The sequence below is a fragment of the Phalacrocorax carbo genome, chromosome 5, assembly GCF_963921805.1.
Source record: "Phalacrocorax carbo chromosome 5, bPhaCar2.1, whole genome shotgun sequence".
Taxonomy (NCBI): domain Eukaryota; kingdom Metazoa; phylum Chordata; class Aves; order Suliformes; family Phalacrocoracidae; genus Phalacrocorax; species Phalacrocorax carbo.
In genome coordinates, this window is record NC_087517.1 from 46849185 (window position 1) to 46870462 (window position 21278).

Here is a 21278-nt window from a genome sequence, read left to right on the forward strand (position 1 = left end):
GGGCCATCTTAATATATAAAGAAGTTATGTCCTGACATTAATCTGAATATGTGCAATTCTTCATTGCAATAGTGAGCATGAAGTCTAAAAATCTGTACCTAATTGAGCTTCTTTTGCCATCTGTGTCTCGTGAATGATGTTCCTCAATATCTGTTCCTCCTGGATGAGCTTGTACTTGTCTAAAACATCTTGTTGCCTAAGGTAATGGTCATGCTGCTTCTGATATTCCTTCAATTCATTTAATGTTCGTTGAAGTGATCTTGAAAATTCAACAGTACAAAAGATTTACTTTGAATGCTTTTTAAACTATCAGCTTTCCCTCCAGTGTTGCACATTTTCAACTTTGGGTGTCTTGAAGTATTTTTATGAATAATTCTATTGCATAGTCAAAAAATTACAGAAAGCTGAAAATCATTATACTATTTGAAATGTAAGTAATTGCTGCAACAGAACAATATAAGTGTATGAATTGCCACTAGGATGCTTCTTTAGTTACCTATGCTGGGCTTCCAATTTTTGCTCAAGTTTTTGCTGACACAGGACAGCATGCTTCCTTTTTACAGCTTGCTCAAACCCTGGTTTAGCCTGTAGAGCATGGTCATAACACAGTACTGAGTGGTTGTACTCTCCAAGCATCTGAAGAATGACAGAGAAAGAGAGAATTAGCCATGGTTCAGTAATATTTAATAAAAAATATTCAATTTTTAAAGAAGTCATTAACTCAAATTTTAAATTGTGGTAATATGCAGCCTGTGATTTCTGAAACTCAAGCCCACTATATCTGCTAAAGAAAGGCTGCAGGACAATCTCCTTGGAATTTCTTTCCAAGTGCTGATAAAATCCTTTGATGAAAGACAGACTTTTGGATTAAAGTATCTTGACAGAATCATAAACATTAAATGTGAAATGCACATGGAACTCAGGACACATTTTAAGAGAGTAAAGCATTACAAGTCAAGCCAGAAAGATTAAATAATACTAAATTATTGGAAAATAAAGATAGTATTTACTGCATATATATTTCCCAAAGTGTAATAGCTGGTAAAGAAGTCACTGTAATCCAGAGCTGCATGGACCACAATAGCTGCATCTGCAGAGAAGTGAGCCCGGTGCAGAATATTTGCCAAATTTACCAGTGCAATATCTTTATTTTGCCTAAAAGAAGAAAATGAAAAGAAAAAAAGAGAAAAAACAGACATTAAAAGAAGGTCAGACAGTGTAAGAATCATGCATAAGGCTACATTCATTTGTCAGTCACATATTAAATACATAATTTGATAGAAAAATGTCTAAATTATTTATATGCCTAGTATAGCACACAAAGACAAAGAACAAGTAACATGGATTATTCCTTAACATTCAGCCTTCGAAACTAAAACCTGTTTACTAATTAGGATAACTAGAAAAGCAATCTGAAAAGAAATCTTTATTAGCAATTCTTACCTTGAAGAAAAATGAAGGGCACGCATGGCACATTCTACTACTTGATATGGCTCATTCTTTATTCGCCAGTAAAAAGAAGCCATATTATAGAGTACCCAGGAAGAAGAATTCTGCAGTAGAGAGAAACACATGAACTGTACTAACTACTAAGACATGAACTAAAAGGTTAATCAGGGCTTTAATTACTATGGGATGGAAAGCTGAGCACCAAACCTGCTCTAAGTTATCCTCTTCCTCTGGAAAGCTGCTATTTGGCAATAGTTGTCAATGTTCAGGAAGAATGAACTAGCAGATAAATGTATTACAGAACTTCTGCCTTTCAGATGGGTAATATCCAAAATGAGATGAAATGAGAAGTGACAGTAGTTTAAGCATCAGCAGCTTAGTTGGACTTCAATGAGAGTTCCTATATTTTTCAGGAAGGTATTTAATAAATATATACATATTTCAGTACTATTGTTCCTTCTGTGTTCTTTAAGTACCTGCATTTTTGTTTAAAAGCTCTTATTACCTTGACAGAGCAATGAATATGGCTTGCCAGACCACACAAATATATGCACCATTAAAGATGATAGTAAGCATCTATTTACTGGCTTGGCTGATGCCTTCTCCGACCTCTGCTTGCCTAGCAGAAAATGTTCTTAGTCTGCCTGTTGTAACCGAAATGTAAACCAAAAGTGTATGTGCAAAACTAGTACTGGATCCAACTGCATGTACCAGGCGTATCTAATCTTGTGAGACCTTTCTGGCACTGTTTTTGTGCTTACAGTGAGATTACTGTTTCATACCTTCATTAGCCCGTCATAAATACGATGACCTATTTCCTCTATACTCCTTCCCAGCCTCCGCGATAGGTATGTGAAGATTGGATCTTCTTTAGGTAACAAAGGTGCAGAAAGATTAACTCTTTCTTGGACACCCTAAAATAAAAATCGAATATAGGTATTTGCTGATGCTTTAACTAAAAGTAGAGAAATATACACAAAAGCATGACTACCAGGAAAATTTACAGCTTTACAATCCTACCATCTTAGGGACTTGACAGGATAATGTCACCTTTGACAGATATACAACACACATTATTATAGATAGGCAAACACTAGAAGCAGCCAAAAGCAGCCTCTGCTTGTGAATGCTATAGGACAAATTAATTTCTGGTAGCATTGTCTATCTGGCAGCTATTGATTTCACTAATGACTGCTGAAGCATGGAACTCATGTTTGTCAGGTTACACACACACTATGAAAGTATCCCTACATCTCTCCTCTTTCTTCCATTCCCAGCCATAAAGTTGCTCCTTTCAAAAGTACATCCAGACCCAGGAATAGAGCTAAAAAGCTTCAGTTCCTGTTCTGTCCATAAGAAAATCCTTATTTGCAGATGAAAAGTTATTTTAAAGACTTGTAATAAAATAAATATGAAGATGTAAGCACTAAAATTTGCTTATATAATACTCTTGACAAAAACAATTTTTGCACCTCACTTCCACTGTAACCTTTCTAAAGCAGGTGAACTTTGTACTCATAAAGAACAATTACATCATCCTCTGGGTTAGGGCTTGGCATTCAGATACCAAAGAGGCACTCAAGTATGTTAGGAGCTACCAACAAGCTTGCAAAAAATTTTCTGACCCTGAATCTTCATATAGTTTAATGACCCTATTCAGCACTCCTCAATTTTCAACTGAAACAATTCACAAGTTAGAAGCATTTCCAATGAAAACTACCATTTTACTAATTAAATGTGTGTTATGAAACAAAATACTCCATTTTCCTAAAAATGCCCTCTAAAATAAGGCAAACAATAACAGAGAAACAGGAGCTCTATATCTGATGAACAGTCCTCCTATAAGCAGATGCTTTAATTGGGACACAACTGTGGTTTAAAAAAAGACTGAAACAGTCTTGAAAGATTACAATACCTTTCAACCTTGACTGAGAACTGGCAATAAGAGTTTTCTATTCCTCTTCCTGATGGGGAAAAAAACATACTTGCATTTGCTTGCTTACCCGTAAGTGCTGAAAAGCATGAATACTGTATGGAAGATCTAGAACTTTTGTACAGTCTGGCTGCTGCAGGTCTGGAGGCACTGGTGACTTTGTGTCTATATAGTCTTCAGGGCTGAGGAGATAACATAACAACAGACTCCAGATTAAAATACTGCTAAAGTTCATAAGAGACAGTAGTTGACAGGCACAGTATTCTGATTTGACTGTTAACAGAAATCCTGTGTTTGAGCACTTCACACCATTTCTGATGTCTTCCCAGATTTCAGTTGTCTCAGGATGTCATCACTACAGAATAACGTAAATAAATTTGTCTGCTTTAGAGAAAATATCAACATTTGGATAGCCTCCAAAATGTATTGGCCTCAACCTAGTGTAACACTACTATGATTAACGATCTATCTGCCATGCAAATGGCAAGCCATGTAGATTAGAAGACTCTTCAGCTGAAACAATCAAACCCCAAGTATTAGTGAAAAGCCCAAATGAAGGTATCTGAGGATAAAATTAATCTTTTCTCGCTTCAAGTATTCATCTGATTGTGTTAAAAAAATAAAAGTACAAACACAAAACGGTCAGCCCTGAAGATGAATTACCAATGAAGCTGAAAGGCAAGCAGACTGTCCACACATCTTTTACTTGCTTAACACGGGATGAACTATGACCAGAAGGTTCAACAGCTTGGTAATCAACAGAATTTAATTCAAATATAAGTCCAGACAGTTTCCACTACAAGAAGTGTACCTAGCTCAAAACACCCAAAGCACACTCAAGCAAATTCAACCCTCTTCTACATGGTACGCTTCAGTTTAATTCACATGTCTGGTCACATCAGTACAGAGTTACAGTGGCAGAACTGACTGGGAGCCTGGGAACAGAATGGAGAAGTTTCACGGTAGGGCTAACATGGACAGTTTGGCGGAGACAGCATTTCTGTGTCATACCCTTTCATAATTAGTGGCAGAGGTTCTTTCAGTTTTATTCCACACTAACACAAAACAAAACAACTGTCATCTAAAGAACAGTCAGTGACAGTTTTTTTCCTTTTACTTGCATTTAGAGGTTTTGTTGATTTTTTTCATTCAAGTAAAAAAATCTTAAAATATAAAGCATCTTATTACCGGATATCTTTGCTCTCTAAGGTGATGTATGTGCCATCGTATAGATCTAGGTCCCCCAAGGGCACCTTTGCTTTAATGCAGTCCGGATCCTCTTTATTATGCCTTTGTTCCAGCCCTGTGTCTCTGTCCTCATTTTCCTCTATATGAATCTTTTGAGCAACTAACTGTTTCTGTAGGAATAAAAAAAAGGAAACAGAAGAATGTGCACTGATGAAAGCAAACTCTATAGTTGCTAGGAGTTGAACAGTCCAACTTTTTCCTTAAAACAAACTCCACTTGAAGAAAACCTAAAACATTCTCTCCAAATTTTGGCAATACTTCCCTATACTTTATAACATCTGTAGGACATTTTTTTATTTAGATGGAATATAAATACATTCATTAGAGATAATATGACTTGAACTGGTCCTTATTTCTCCTGCTGTACCTAAAAAGAGGGCTAATAGCATTCCAAATCCACAGCAGGCCATTCAGAAAAAGAAGAAATAGTTAACAGTACATCAACTTTTCCATATTTCCATCCTTTTACTCCACTCTAAGACCTCATGGAAATAATATTAGAGATTGCAAACAAAATGAACTTCTTAACCATTCAGTGTGCTAAGTAGTACAACTGAGGTGGCAGGCTATGCAAGAATTGGGACTAATTTCTAGAGATCAGCTTATGATGTGCCTTAGAAGCTACCTTTCACCCCATAAAGCTCATTGGTATTGATTACTATGAGACTAACAATCTGTCCCAGCACAGCAAGCTGTATTTAATTCTCACCTAGGTTTGCAAACTGAAAACCCATTGAATATCATATGGATTTGCATATGTGAAATGAGAAGAAAATTTCCATTTTTAATCAAAGCCATACACATTTGATTACGCGCTACTAAGCAGTACTAGAGATAAATACAGCAGTAGCAACTTGTACAAGATCTTACAACAGATAACTTCTGCTGAAAGTCATTTGTATGCCACAAACTGTACATTAGGAATCTGCAAATCCACAAACCACGTCCTGGAAAGCTTACAACTCTTGTTCCATCCATAGCTAAAATACCCATTACCACAAAAGTAAGTATATCTTGATGAGAAAGACTGGCTGAATACAGTCATGCAAGGGGCAGTCCTGCTTTTTTCCCCCTTCCACTTCTCTCATTGCCACAGAGCTACCTCTGGTGCTCATCTAACTTCCCAGTTAGATAGTTATGCTGATCTGACAAAACCAAAGCTGGCACAAGAGAAAGGAATGCATGGCCAGAAGAAACACTGTGAGCTGTTAGCTTGCCCAGCCCATATTATATTTAAACTTAAACTAAAGTTATTGGTTCAAAGTTCATCAAAGGGTTCTCAGACCCTTTTTCAATAATAAATGGGCTTAAAGAAAAACAGAGGTGACCTGCTCTGTATTCTTCTGGAACATAGTAGTCAGCAACAGAATCCAGTACCTAAATGACTTTACTTAAAAATGGTAGGATTTATGGATAACAACAGGGAATGATGCAACTAGGGACAATGATAACCAGTTGAGCAAACTTGAAGCACAAAATTCTTGAGATCTGAAGAATTCTTCATCCTTTAACTGAAGGAATCATGACATTAATGACTTCTGTTCCCCATCTAAATCTATCAGTAAAAGGCCTGTGGAAAAAAATGTGTATTTTCAGAAATTAATTAGTATTTAACATTATGCTTTACCTCCAGTTCTTTGAGGTAGTTAACTGTTGTTTCTTGTCTCATTAGTATTACCAAATCATGTGGGTTCCTCAAGTTCATTGGTGAATCCACCTGCAAGACATTAATCGGTCCATCATGTAAGACATTCTCCTAATTAGCGAGATTTTAGAAGGTAGAAAGTTACATTCATTCAACTAGTTTGTCTGTTCAGAGGTTTTCTATCCACTCAGCTTTCACAATATGTCCATAATTTAAACACATACCACAAACAACATTGGTATTTGAGAATCCAATTCAAACCATGCTTTAATTTTAAACCTATTTTAGTTTATTCAGGCACACAAATTCTAAGCATAAAAGGCAAGTAAATGCCTCGCAACAAACATTATTAAGAGTACTTACTGCTGAAATACTAGATACATTAAATTGCAATCGCAAAAAACTATTTTCTTTTATAGCTTTAAAATTCCTCCATCATGTCCCTCAATAGGCATCAGGTACTTCAGCTTCAAGTCAACTCCTCCATGCAACTAATTTAACACACTGGCCTAGCATTAAGATCTATTGCCTTCAGGATTAAGAAGAAAATGAACAAAATCAAGAGGTAAGCAGACAAAGACTGAAAATTGTTACAGAAGACCGTGCTAACAGCTTCCATATCTTATGCACAGGAGTTGGCAGCTCAGCAAAGAGCAATATTATAGGTAAGTAACAGATTAGCGGTTACATGCCGAACCTTTCCTGGTCCCTAACCAGGCTCAGTAAGCTATGGCACTTCACTCCACAGCTGAAATGCCCCAGTCTTGTCCTCATGCCAAGTCAATTCTTCCCCCACCTGGTCAGGCAGCAAGTCACTACAGTTGAGAAGGTGGTATATGAGCAGCTGAGCTGATCCAAAGGCTCACCTCCAAGCTTCCAGCCCTGTTTCCTCCAATCTGTCAGTGCAATACCAGTTATTCCTGCATGTCAGCTCTGGTGCTCACCAGGCTCTCTCATGAGCTAACCCAAACTCAGTAGTTGAACAGGATGTGATCCCCATTGGTTGCTTTATCCAAACCAGTAAACTAAATTAGCTTATGAAGGATTCAATGAGTATGAGAATAGAAGCAAGGAAATGGACAGAAGTATGTGATCACAGGATGAAAGGACAAAGGGTGACAAGGACAGCAAGATCTCACATTTTTAACACAATGACTGTTATGGTAGATGGTCTACACCAAGATGTTCCTGGATCTGCTCAGTTTCTGTTCAGGCTTTCAGGACATGAAACTAGCTACTGCACACCGATGTAAGCACTACCTGTATGTTAGTGCTGATATCGCTATATAGGCTGTCCACCCCCATGATATCTGTCCAAACTGTGGCATTATAATTTAACGGAAAAGTTTGCCATATATACATCTGCAGGAGAACCTCCTGAGCTCCAGCTTTTCATTTTCTGTCAACTTTCCAAATAACTTGGACACATTTCTGGGACTCTCTCTCTCACTGCAGAGAACTACATCTCCAGCAGAACAGCAGCAAATTTCCTGGTGATTTTAACATGTCCTGTCAACAGATTAAGCCTTGGGCCATGTTCTCTTGGCTGTGAGTCAGGCAAGAAGCTCAAATCTACTTTCTTTGGACTACTGACTGTGAAGTCTACATTCCTTGCAAGCCTCCCTACTGAATAAGGATCCTATCCGCTAAGATGAAAACATTTACCTTTTACCTTCCCGTCCCTCAAAAAACCCTTGAGGGTGGTTTTGGCTAAATTTGGCCAAGTATTCCTTTCCAAATAAAAAGCTGAACTGCTTCTTTTAGCCATTTTGGCGGGTGGCTACCTACACAGTCCAGATACTTACACATAACTAATTTTCTTACTTAGCAAATTAATTCTCTTCTATCACCAGATGATTAGAAAGTAACAAGGCGCTACTGACACCAGTTAATCTTTACACTATAAATTTGGAAATGATGGATTTAACTGTTGCCAATAAAGGGTGACCAAGTATGTGCAATGATCCAGAGAAGCACAGAAAATACCATATTAAAAAAACCTAACAGTGCTGTTAGATGAAGTATTAAAGTCTACAGCATTTTACCTACAGTCATAGTTCATATTTCCTCCTACAGGCCCTACCTCACTTTGAACTGATTGCACACAAAACCAGAGTTATGCACTGAATGTAGCACTTGTTCATGCCTCATTTGCTAGAGAAACTACTGTGGTGTGTGCAAGCAAGAGATGAATTTGCAAAGAAAATAAGGGAAAGTTTTACAGTGCTTAAAGCATTTAATTGCCCACTCTAAAATAGTACTGTCCCTCTGACATCTCAAGGCTGCGTGCATGATTCTACACAGTCACTGAAAGTAAAGTCAACTATCAGCTCCACTTTCAGTGGCAAACTGCATCTGGGGAGCAATTTTTTGCAGAAAGTTATGCAGGCATTACCATTTAGAAAGCCTTACTCTGAAAGATGAAGGATCTCAGCTTATCGTTAATTCAGAAATATTATGACACTCAGGGACAGCTTCTGGTTTTAACTTTTGATAAAAGTCTTGTGAGAATTAGGTCTCAATTTAGTGTTTGGGAATTTAGAGTGGTATCTTACCAATCCTGTGTGCACGGGTTTACAGGAATGCAACACAACAAGTACCAAATTCCTATCAACTACTACCTAGCAGCAGCAATCAAAGTGACAACAACAATCAAAGAGCAATGCCACTGAATTAGTTCATAAAGTTACGTCAATCCACCAGGAAATTATCTAAAGTTAAGCAGCATGCATGGTATTTTAATTCAGTCTTCAGATTTTCACTTCCAGATCTGACCTCAGTTTGCCACCAGCAAACGAGCACTTTCTAAAAATAGCAAAACGCTTCAACCTAGTAGGAAGTTAATATTAAGTAACCTGAGCATCCATTATTTAAGGCAAATGCAGTGCATAAATAAAAACCTCTAAATCCAAAACTTTAGTAGTAAATCCAACCTTACATTTACATTTGATCATTTCTGGCTCTGAAAGTTCAAGACTTCCACTGCAAGAAATTAGCAGATTAAAGATTAGCTCTTAAAAATAAAAATCCATTTCAGGTGCAATAATTTTGGAAGAATTTGAATGGAAAAATTAAGCAGCTACACTGGACAATCATGCAAAGTTTGCACAGGAAACTTGAGCTTGCATATCCAATGTGTTCAGAGCACTTTTGGCAGCTTGTAAAAGTGAGCCGAATATACTGTATCAGTTATGCTCTTCAGTTTATACATTCATAGTATGAAGGCATTACAAAATAATAACTGAGGAAATAATAGCGCTTTTTTTTGTAGATCTGAATGCCTTTATGACACAAAGGGAAACAGATTCTTAATTGAAAACCACAAGAGATCTTATGATATCATGGCTGCAAATGAGGACAATAATGTCCACTTGGCGTTCAACTGGCATCAGTTTGGAAGATGATAGTGCTCAAAGTCAAGAATTTCATAGAAATTAAAGCGCAATTTCCTGATCTGCTTAGATTGATCCAAAAAATCACCCTGCTGCCAAGTAGGGAAATCGTCCCTTTTCTTACTACCTGTAATCTTATAGCTCCACTAGCAACAGCCACATGGCTCTTGAACTGCAACCTGTTCCTCTCAGATCCAGCCAGCAATACTGTCGAGACTTCTTGTTATCCACCTTTTTACAACATCCCTCCCCAGATCAAACATGTTTTCTTTTACGCTGACAGCCATGTCTACAGCTGGAAAAAGGCAAAGCTGACCTACTCATCTGTGAAGAGCACCAATACTGTATTTGCCATTGAGGACAGTAATGCCACCTCATGAATTTAGCACAGCGAGTAGGTAGCAAACAAAGATATAATACCCACATGATCTACACAGCAGGGTTAACAGTAGCAGCAGTGGTAAAGATAAGTGGGAAGCAGCACATGCTGAAATGAAGATGGACACTTGGAGCCCCCTACGGCTCGCCACTTGGGTGATCACACTTTGCCCCATTCTTGCTGCTGGCACTGCTTGTGCTCAAGTGCCGCCAAGCATCTTCTGGCTTTCCAGTGCAGCCATATCCCAAAACCCAGAAAATTATATGCTGAATAAAAATATAAGCCATGCCACAACTTTCCTGTGGGCTGCTGCTTAGAAAAATTCAGAGACGACAACACACCCTGAAGATTTGGAAAAAGCCTTCAGAGCTTCACTTACCTGTTAAATAACTCTTTAGTCAGAAATACAATAGTCCAAATAAAATGTATTTGATGGACACCTGGAGACTGTTCTGGATTACACCCCTTCCTTCCCACAAGAAAAATACTCCAAAGACTCTAGGTAGGTTTTAGAAATTTGAAGAAGTTAGAAGAGACTGGTTTTGTACAGCCTCACATCATGCCTGTGCTCTTACACACACTCGCCACCTCTATTTAATAGTCACCCAGAGACTGATCTGGTTGTGGAAATGCCTCCAGTTTCAAGAAAGCATCTAAAACAAAACTAGAAGAGGCTGGTAAGTTCTGCATAAAATATCAACTTATTTTTCTTTTCTTTACATCTGTTGCCTTTGCCCAGTTGAACTACATCTTCATGGGATCCATTAGAGAAAACATTTCTTTAGACCGAAAACAGTAAGCAACATGAATGGCATTGGATCATTTTGACGAAAGAGCACATTCTATCCACAACTGCGTATGATCCTACCGATTGTATTTACTAGCTCATAGCCATAGCTCCCCTCGTTTTATGACAGCTCAGGTATTTGCAAATAATTGTGTACTGAAAGCCTCCTGCTGTGAAACAAAGGGTGTACACAGCCTGTCTTGCTAAGCTTCACCAGACTTGCTAATGATAGTCCTGGGACCACTGGAATGAATAAAAGTTTGTATTTCTTCTGAGCACTGCTGGAGATGTGTGTAATACAGTGTTTGCATTTAATGTCAGTTTTTAAACAATTAACTAGTAAGGAAAACGGAACAAAACTTTGATGTGGAAACTAGCATAGGTCTGACTTCAACAATTAAAACCTTGTTAGAGGGCAGGTGTTATTTCAAAAGCTGTCACATTTTATTTCAACACTAACAGCTGCAATCAAATACCCAGGTGTTCTCAGATGCTTTTTACCTTAGGATTGAATCTACTGCCAGGCAGGACTTGGTCTCACTTTAGTGTGTTACACTCTCTTCCCTACCACACAGAAAGTTGCAGATACCTGCTACCCTGCCCCGCTGGTGCTAAAAACCACTTCACATTTGATGTTTCCTGTCACATTTAAGACAGGACCTGAGGATGTTAGCACTAATTAAAATTGCGTAAGAAAGGGTAGCTTTGCTTTTACGCTTTATAATACTATGGATCCTTCATGCCTTCATGCAAAGTCATTTGTGCCGTATCATCTGATTAGGGGAGTCAGATGAGTGAAAACCAGACAGATATTGTGATTTAGCTCATCTTTTGCAAAATGTATGCAACATCCCACAAGACACTGCTTGGGATGAAACGGAACAGATGTCAACCTGCAGAGCATCTATAGCCTCATGGTGAGGAAAGCAGAAACTCCTGTATCAGAACAGATGCCTGCTCCAACTTACTAATTTTTAACTCAAAGCATTAGGCTGATGCCAAAGCACCATATTATATTCATTTACCCTTCCTCCAAAGTGCTGAAACTGTGACATTCAAGATGAAGTGCCTGAAACGCAAGAATCTGACTTCAGTTCAAACACAGGAAACAGGAAAAAAGTAGTGCTAAAAAGCCTTCCTCGAACCTGACAGCTACTATAACTACAGTGCAGAAAGCCTGCCAGTAAGCCACTTTTAGAGTAAGTGCTCTCTGTTCAACTTTGCCCAAAGGTAAAAATTTCTTTAAAAAGCACAGTTCAAATTTATTCACTGTCACAAGGTACACCAAGAACCTGATTCAGCAAGAAACACACAGAATTTGTACAACAAAAACAACAAAAAAAGAGACATCCAAGTTGAATCAAACCCTGAGGTTTTAGAGACTCTCCTGTATTATCTGGGTATATCAAAGTCTCTGAATAATTAGGCTTGTAAGTTTTGCCAAACAGTCTGGTATAGTTTTCCCCCATGATCCAGAAAGTAAAATTTTCAGATTTTAAGATGGGCGTCAATGAATGCCTCAGTCAACTATTTTTAGGTAAGGCTTTTTTTGAAGTACTGTGGAAATCCCACTGTTGGACAAGAACACCAAAATCGGAACAGCTCTTAGGGCCTCTGCACGTCCTAAAAGTGTTCTACTATATGCAGAAGGCAGATTATGACAGAAAGATGATGGAAAAGATACCACATCAAATGATGGCGTACAGCAAAATGGGCTCCTTATACCTGTTTTGTAGGCTTGTTTTACAGTGGATCTTTTGTCACTGTCCACGTTAATTTCAGGCAATTCACACTCAAACAGGCCGGAACCCCTTGCAGTCTCAAGTGGGAGTGAAGGATCTAAAAAACTGATGCTTGCCTTCTGATATATTCCTGCTGCCTTGAGATACTCTACACTCCAACACAATGCTACCATGTCACTTCTGAAAAGCTGCAAAAAACTATGTATGGGTTTCAGTGCAAGACAAGCTACAAAACTGGAAAATACATGCTTTGGCTTATCCAAATGATGAGCAGGGACTGTCAGAAGATACTTGTCCCAAGGGATGTCACTGAAACATTCACACAGAAATTACGTTGAATTGAGTTTTTATAATAAGTATTAAACCATTTAAGAGCTTACAGCTGCAGAATCTGTTAACAAACAGCATTAACTCTCTTGATATTATTAAGAGTAGCTGCACTACAGGGAAAACATATTTTAAACACCTCTAGTATCTCAAACGTAAAACCTAACGCAATTGCAGTAATATTGAATAGGTCTGCTCACTTCCAGAGAGCTCAGCAGCTCTGAATATCATACATAACAGATCTAATTACAAAGCAAAACAAGACTTCATTTGTAACACTACTTGTCTGCAATGTGTTGTTGGTCATACTTAAGGGTACAAAACAAATTTCCAACATGTATATTCTAGCTATGGTTTATATTCTACAGTAGTGAAACAGATGCCAGCCATACACTCAGTTGAATCAAAAAAAGAGATGGAGAGAACACTTCTATAAATCTGTAATGACCAAGTACTTGTTTTCATAAAGGCAGACTGGTTCCTGCTGCCTGCTCACTGCCAAATCCTAAAAATAGTAAGTGTTCTAATGTTGGAAGTACAGAAAAGGAAAAATACTAATTAGACATAGCGGATACCTAAAAAATGTTAACCCTGAGCAGCAATTTCTTCAGCAAATGAACAGCAGACAACCCATTAATTTTTTCTGGTTAAACTTTAAGGGAAATTACTTTATCCAGTGATGTATTTTTAGGGGAGGCACTTTATACCATGGTTTTAATTTCCTAACTTAGTAACTGGTAGGGATTCAGCTTTACATGGAAAGGTGGGGGTGGGGGGAAGAAAGAAAGGAAGAAAGAAATACCAGTGGATTTCAAAGTCTCCCTGACTTTGCTCTTTTGGGCTTTGATGGGGCCATTGTGCAAACATGTACTTGGGCCACTTCCAGGGTATCCTTTTGCTGTGAAGCTCACGCTATGGGGAAGGCATGCCAGGCACCTAGTGCAGCTTTCATCACAGAATAATCAGTTTTGAACAGTTGATTCATATAATCTTGTCAGTTTGTCCTACCCTTATTTTAAAAGGGACAGAAAACAGGATGAGAGGCCAGGAAACCAAAGCGTAAGGATGCTAGGAGAAACAGGACCTGGGAGCCACCCTGTGCCCAGAGGACAAAGTGTGTACAGAAACACCAGGGGCGGTGGAGTGAGCAGGACACGGTATCTACACAGGGTCAGAGACAAAGCTAGGGCCTTCTGGACTTATAAACTGAACAACCTCAGTGTGTATCACTATGCTGGGCTAAATCCAGACATTTTTGTACTAAAGCTTTGCTGTCAGTAGTCAAAACCTGGCATAAGGTTACCTGCTAGACTGTGGCAGGCGTGAGAGGCATGGGCACCAACACCTGTATTTCAGCAGCGCTTCGGATCTCCCTCTTAGCTCCTCCACCACAGATGCAAATCTTTCACTGCTGAGTTGATAACAGGGAAAGCTACTTCTCCACCATCACTGCCCCAAAGAACAAAAAATTTACATTTCTGACTGCACTCCACATACAGGCAACCACAAGGCCTATTTTTATCAAATTTAGATCTAGCCCCGACCTTCACAGCGATACAGAAAGACAGAGGCTGAGCTCCCCTGTGAGCAGGCAGTGCTGGTAAAGTGTGGTTCTAGGTCAGCAGCACCCCACAAGGGACAAGGACCTTAAGTGTCTCAGCCATCTACTATACAAAATGTTCAGGTTCAAACTTTTCAAATATACTTATGAAAAGGCACAAAATTTAAACTGAAGGGTTGGTGGTTTGTGGTTTTTTTTTAAATTATTAATTATTATTCTTCACACTAGAGGAGGGCCTAAATCCCACAGTCTTTTGGTGATCAAGAGAAAAGTTTTAAAATAGAATAAGTTTCCCTTTTCCTGAGGATAAGCTGACATATGCTTCAAAATGATCACACTTCAGCTGGTCACCCTGGGGTTGGACGACATCCAACGAACTGCAGTAGACTCACACCAACCTCCAGCCTAGGTCTTTTTGCACACTCATAAAGAGGCACTGGCAACCGTTTTCGGGAAGGCATGATACATAGGAATGAACAATTTTTTTCTTTTGTTTAGCACACAACAGACTTGGAAGGATAAGAAATTCAGTCAAGGACGAGGTTATATGGCCAAGCAAACTAACCTTTACAGAAAGTGCAATGCAAACATCCATCTGTCATTTTCAAGCTAGGAGTGAGTGACTGTTTAATATATGGCAGAAGATGCTTCTGTTAGCAGCAAATAGCTTTTTATCTGGCTGCACTAGATTTTCAGGTTTCCTTGGTTTTGGATGGCTGCTTTTCCTCTAGCCTTGAGTGTATGGACCACTGTTCTCATCACAACCTGTTAGCACACACGTGCAGTCAGATGATAGACATCATTAATGCATTAACCAACTCTAAAAGCCATCCATGAATTGCCTTGCTGCAACTTGAGGCATGCTTGCATTCCAATCTGCAACCAAATGAACAACTGTTAGGTAACATCTTCCCTTTTTACCTGTACTAGCCAGAATTAAGCATACTACACTGAATGAAATTCAGATGTCACGTTTATTGAGGGGCTAGTCTTCTTAGCCCTGAACAGGCTAACCCACATTGCTCATTCACTTTCTTCTTCAGATCATCTCTAACAAACTTCAAAACACACATCAGCACCTTAAACAACTTTTTGCCAACTCAGATTCCTGGCCAGGGGCTCTCTGCTCCTGGTAACACTTCCCCAGTCCTGTTTTGGACCATCTGCCTGGGAGGTTTCTTTGCTTCTTTTGGTTTAGTTACTGAGAACTAACTTTTTCAGCATTTATAGTAGTCCACATAAAGGCAGTCCTTTGAGTCCCCACCAGCTTGCTCGGTTTTAATTGCCTCCATCGTGGGATCTCTAGAAAGACCCCACCTCAGCTCTGAATATGTCAGGTCTCAGAGATTATAGCAGCTGGTCTCCCCCAGTAAAGCCACAAATGACTACTGAAACTGCTTCCTGCATTGCATTTAATCTGTCCCTTGTTTGTCCTCTCTTTAAAAGAAGTTTCTCTCTTCTCTTGTAGTATACTATACTTATGTAGAGTGGCTAGTTTCCCTACTGGCAGACAAGCACTCAAATCAGTTCTGTATTAGCCTGAACTTTATACCATGCGTTGTGAAATGAGAAGGCTTATAAACACATATGCTGAGCAGATATAATCTTATTAAAGAGAGAAGATTATTCAGCCTCTGGCTTTGCAGGAACACACATCTGAAGGTAGGCTCAGACCAAAAGAAGGATATGAACTGATCCAGAGAATAATGTATTTGACCTGAAAACAGGCTACTAGAGCAGCAGATACAGCTTGATGGCTTTTCTTCTTGATGGCTTACTGAGACAACAAAATGTTACATGCACTGCTGGGAATGAATTTCATAATTTAGAAACGCTCACTGGAAACTGGAATAGCAGGGCCTTCTTAGCAAGAACTCCCATTTACTAGATAAGTCCTAGCTGATAGACAGAAAATTGTTTGGTTTGCCTTAATTTTGCTACCCCTGCTAGGTTGTTATACCACTAAGAACTCCAGCTCAAGTCTCAGTCAGGGTACTGGAAGCTGTCTTATGTCACAGGAAAAATCAATCTCACTTGAATGTAGTCTCATATTAAATGCTTACAGCCTTCAAGCACTATAAGGAGAAACAGCTAGCAGAGGTTTTAGGGCAATAATATAAAATATTATCCCTTCTTCTCCCAAAGAAATTCTGGCTATATATTGTATACAGGCCAGGATCTGTAAATTCTGATTTCAGCTCCTCATCCATAATGCACTTTCGTAACAAGGAAGACAATGTTCACAGTAGCAACCTAAAAGCTGCCGGGAAGTCAGTTGTCACTGGTGCTTATCTGGACATCCACAGCTAGTGGCTCATTTAGCATGGTAAATGTCTGGGTATTACTATCACTTAAGTTTTGCCCACATCTTAATCAATGATATGGGCCTCATTCAGATAAACTGAAGGTGACAATCTTTAAAAATGTGTTTTAGACTGAGAACACTAATATTTCTAAAATTAAGTAATATAAATGCTAATTAGTACCACCACTCTCAGCCACCAGACACTATCAGTCACTTCCAGTTAGAGACTGCTGTGCTGGAAGGGTTGCGATCAGCAGTGCGAAGTCCAACAGTGGCTGGTCACCAGCAGCATCCCTTGGAGATCGATACCAGGGCCAATGCTGTTTAATGTCTTTACGAACAACGGGGGAAAAAAAAAGAAAAAAGAACTTCAACAAGTCAGCAAGCTTAGTGTCCTTTGCAAACATGGGGTGGGGGTTGCCATAGTGGAAGACAGGGCTGTGGTTAGAGAGCGAGCTAGAGAAACAGGCTGACAGGGACCCTGTAAAGTCAACAACAGCAAGCGCAAACCCAGCACCTGGGATGCAACAGCCCCACACAGCAGGAAAAGCTGGGGCTGAAAACAGCTTTGCAGAAAAGGATGTTTGGGCTCTGGTGGGAAAATGCTGGCGATGAGCCAGCAGCATGCCCTTGCAGCTGAGGCAGTCAACTGCACCTTGGGCTTCAGCAGCAAGGCTGGAGCCAGCAGGGCAAGGGGAGTGATTATCCCCCTCCACCAGGCACCCATCAGAATGCACCTGCTTCAGCTTTCTGGCCCCCATTTCAAGGCCAACAAAGCCCATTCGAGGTGTTAAGGAGCCTGGAGCACATAACCCTCAGAGCAGCTGAGAGAAGCAGGCTGGCTCAGCTGCAGGGGGATACTGCTGCTGTGTTCAGCTTCCTGAAGGCAGAATACAGAGAAGATGGAGCCACACTCTTCTTGAGGTGTGACAGTGAGAGGCATTGTACATCTGTTGCTACATGAAAAATTCTCGCTGGAAAAGTTGAAAAAAAATTTCACACTGAAGGCAGTAGACCACTGGACTGGGTGCCCAGCAAGGTCATCAAATCCTCACCCTGGATGCAAAATCTAGCCAGGCAGGGCCCTCAGCAACTGGATCTAGTTGGCCCTGCTTTGTGCTGTAGGGCAGGCAGTGTTACTCTGTCACCCTATTTCAGTTATAGCATCCAAACCAGCAGAAGCTGAAGCTTATTCCAAACATGAGTCTTGACTTATGCAGCTGTCTTCTAGTAGGTAAGGTGCTTCAAAATTCAAACTTGGGCTGCTGTGCAAGCAGCAAGAACTAGCACAATGGATCAATACTTGGACATTCAGAGGAGGAGTCTAGAGTACTATGAAAAACTTGATGCGACAATATTTTTCTATAAACCAAGAGTAGATTAATTAGAACTAGTAGAGAAGCCAATGACAGGCAATGCTCTGTGTACACTAAGAAGGTGAAACACCAGACACTGCAGAGAAGCACAGGAAGCTGCACAGCCAGAGTCTGAGATCAATGTGGACAAAAGCCCTGTTGAAAACACAAAGTAAAAACAGCCAGAGGAAAGGGCTGAATGACTAAGTGCACTGGTAAAAATACAAATTCTCATTATAAATATCAACTTAATGAGGAACATTCTGAAAAATTAATGCAAATGGATGCTCTGCAGGGAAATTTCAGGCTTACATCCTGTTAATAACTATGTAGGTCTTGGTATTAGGAGGAGGATAGCTCAAATATTTTTGAATATTGTGGTTCTACCAATGAATTGATGAATCTATTATAAGGCATCCTATTGCCAATGAATCACAGAATATCTCAAGTTGGAAGGGACCCATAAGGATCACTGAGTCCGACTGCAGGACTACCTAACACTAACCTACGCTACCATATGACTAAGAGCGTTGTCCCGATGCTCCTTGAACTCTGACAGGCTTGGTGCCATGACCACTTCCCTGGGGAGCCTGTACTAGCAACTGACCATGCTCTCAGTGAAGATTCTTTTCCTAATGTCCAATCTGAACTTCCCCTGATGCAGCTTCATTCCATTTCCTCATGCCCTGTCACTGATTCGCAGAGAAAGGACATCAGCACCTCCTGCTCCGCTGCCCCTCTTAAGGAAGGTGTAGTCTGAGGGCACCCCTCAGTGATGAATTCACCCCTCAGCCTTCTCTTCTCCAAGCTGAACAAACCAAGTGACCTCAGCCACCCCTCACAAGTTGTGCCCTCGAGACCTTTCACCATCTTTGTTGCCCTCCTCTGGACACATTCTAATAGTCTGATGTCCTTCTTACATTTTGGTGCCCAAAACTGCATGCAGTACTCGAGGTGGGGCTGCACCAGCGCAGTGTAGAGTGCGACACTAACAATTCCTTCCTGTTGGTGGACAATGGAGATTATCCATTAGTTTTGCTGCTGACTAATGAACCACAATTAGACATTTTGGCATTTAAAACATCATTCAAGCTCACTCTAGGAAATGCCCACTCTTCTCATTCTCCAAAATAAAAGTGGAAAAAAATGAAATTCAGAAGTGCACTGCAGGGATGACAATGGCAATAGCCACAAATTTAAGTATCATTTTCACAAAAGCCAGAGAGATGACCAGAACAGATGCTGAAATATGTCTTACTACAAAAAACTTACTGGACACACCCCAGCTACTGAAGAATCCAGCTCCTCATATTCGAAGTAATACCATATATATAGTTTGAGCTTCCTTGCTGGAAATGGATGGATTAATTTTGACTGTGCAGGTAAAAGAGTATTCCACAGGTATTATTTTATCATCTCCACTATAGACTTGGAGCACTTTATACATGGAACATTGGAGTGCCCTGGTTTCAAAAGCATTGGTAACTGTAATAGAATGGCTTTACTGCATAGCAGTGGTACAGTGAAAGCTTCTACGCATACCAGCAGTTAACTGACTTAGTAAAAAACCATTTCTTAAAATCAGTGTTGATTTTCGCTAATCAGATTTTCAAGTCATTTTAGCTAATTAGATTTTTTCAAGTCGCAGCTGCTTTTCACGCAATAATCAATACTTCACCCAAATTTGATAATATACATACACAGATGCTTTCAGATCATTATCATATACTCTCACCACTTCCCCACTGTATGAAGTGGAAAAAGGAGGTGAGACAGCACTAGAAATGTTATCATTCATTGATTTATGATTAACTAGGGTGAGAGAGTGCCTGGACCCACACAGACAGCTGAAGCGCCCAAGAACCATACAGGCGGTGGGGGCTTCCTGCAAAGAAAGATAGTCCCACCTGTCTGAGCAGCCTAACTCTTTCTGACAGGAGGACCCACCAAAAATTCTCACAAAAGAAAGGTGACGTTAACAGGCACTCGTCTCTCCACCCTCTTTTTTATGGAAGGAAGGCCTCACCACTTGCTACAGCAATTTAACTCCTCTGTTTCAGAGGGAAACCGATCCGGCAGTTCTGCTTAAGAGCAAAGCACATCTGACATAAAAGTGGATTTCTGGTGCTGTTCCCCTTGCAACAAAGAGAGGGCAAAGCGAGTAAGAAAAATCCGCTTAGTGAGTGTGAGGCACTGCCCGGCAACAAAATAAGATGCTTTTACTAAACCCGCAACAATACCGCGGAACGGGGCGGTGCGCTTCACGCCGAGCAGCCACCGCACAGTTTCTCCTCCTCACCTCCAGAGGGAAGGGAAAGCAGCCGGGGATGTGCAAAATGGCAAACTCACGGGTAACCCGGGCTGCCCCGCCACGGCGGGGAGGGCTGCGGGACGGCACCAGCTAAACGGGCCGGGCAGGGCGGAGCGGGAGGGCTCCGGGCTCCCCGGAAAGGTCACGGCGGCGAGGGTGGAGGTCCTGCCGCCGCGGGGACCCACGCGGGACCCCGACTTCGCGCTTACTCAGCAGCACGGCCTAAGGAGCCGAAGGCTTTCGGGAAGGCTGCAGGTAAGCACGAACCGCCGCTTCGAACACGGGTCCAAGTCAAAAATCTCTCCTCGGCTTGCTTAGAACCACCGACCGCTCCTACCCGCTGACGGGTCCCGTCCCTCCGCCGCAGAGTTCGGCTCGGGGCGGCGGGTAAAGGGCGAGGCGGCCCGGGGCAGGCGGCGGTGGGCAGCTCCCCGCCGACCCCTCACCTGCTGCTGGATCTTCCCGTCCTCGGTGACCACCCAGTGGGTGGTGGCAGCGGCGGGCCGCGTCCCCGAGGCCAGCAGCGAGCACAGGCCCAGGGCCCAGCCAGAGAGAACCCAGGCTCGACTCAGCCCGCCCCGCCCGCAGCCTCCTGCCGCCGCCATCTTCCCCAATCCCGGCCTGCCCGCTCCGCCCGGAACCGGAACCACCCCCGCCGCCATTTTGGGAGAGGGCGGGTCGGGAGCGGGTAGATGCCCCGGGCGGGGGGGCGACGGGCCCTGCTTTCCCCGCCCGCACAGCATCAGCAGCTCTCTGCGGTTAGCGCCAGTCACCCAGGAGCCGGCTGAAGGTAACTGTGAAAAACACATCACTCCCCCCCCCCCTTTTTTCTTACCCTTCTAGT

The 21278-nt window shown here is 41.2% G+C and overlaps 1 protein-coding gene across 2 annotated transcripts in view; it reads right to left on the reverse strand.

Annotated features, from left to right (window-relative positions):
- TTC17 (tetratricopeptide repeat domain 17) overlaps positions 1–21111 on the reverse strand; it is a 63589-nt gene extending 42478 nt beyond the window's left edge. For both annotated transcript variants that reach the window (XM_064452298.1, XM_064452299.1), the window contains exons 1-9: positions 20881–21111; positions 6258–6347; positions 4571–4740; positions 3453–3564; positions 2232–2363; positions 1444–1553; positions 1011–1155; positions 497–636; positions 99–259 (exon numbers count right to left, since the gene is read on the reverse strand). In XM_064452298.1, the coding sequence (XP_064308368.1) occupies positions 99–259; positions 497–636; positions 1011–1155; positions 1444–1553; positions 2232–2363; positions 3453–3564; positions 4571–4740; positions 6258–6347; positions 20881–21096 (1276 nt within the window). In that variant the 5' untranslated portion in view covers positions 21097–21111. The remainder of the gene's footprint in view (positions 1–98; positions 260–496; positions 637–1010; positions 1156–1443; positions 1554–2231; positions 2364–3452; positions 3565–4570; positions 4741–6257; positions 6348–20880) is intronic.
- Positions 21112–21278: the final 167 nt, after the last annotated feature.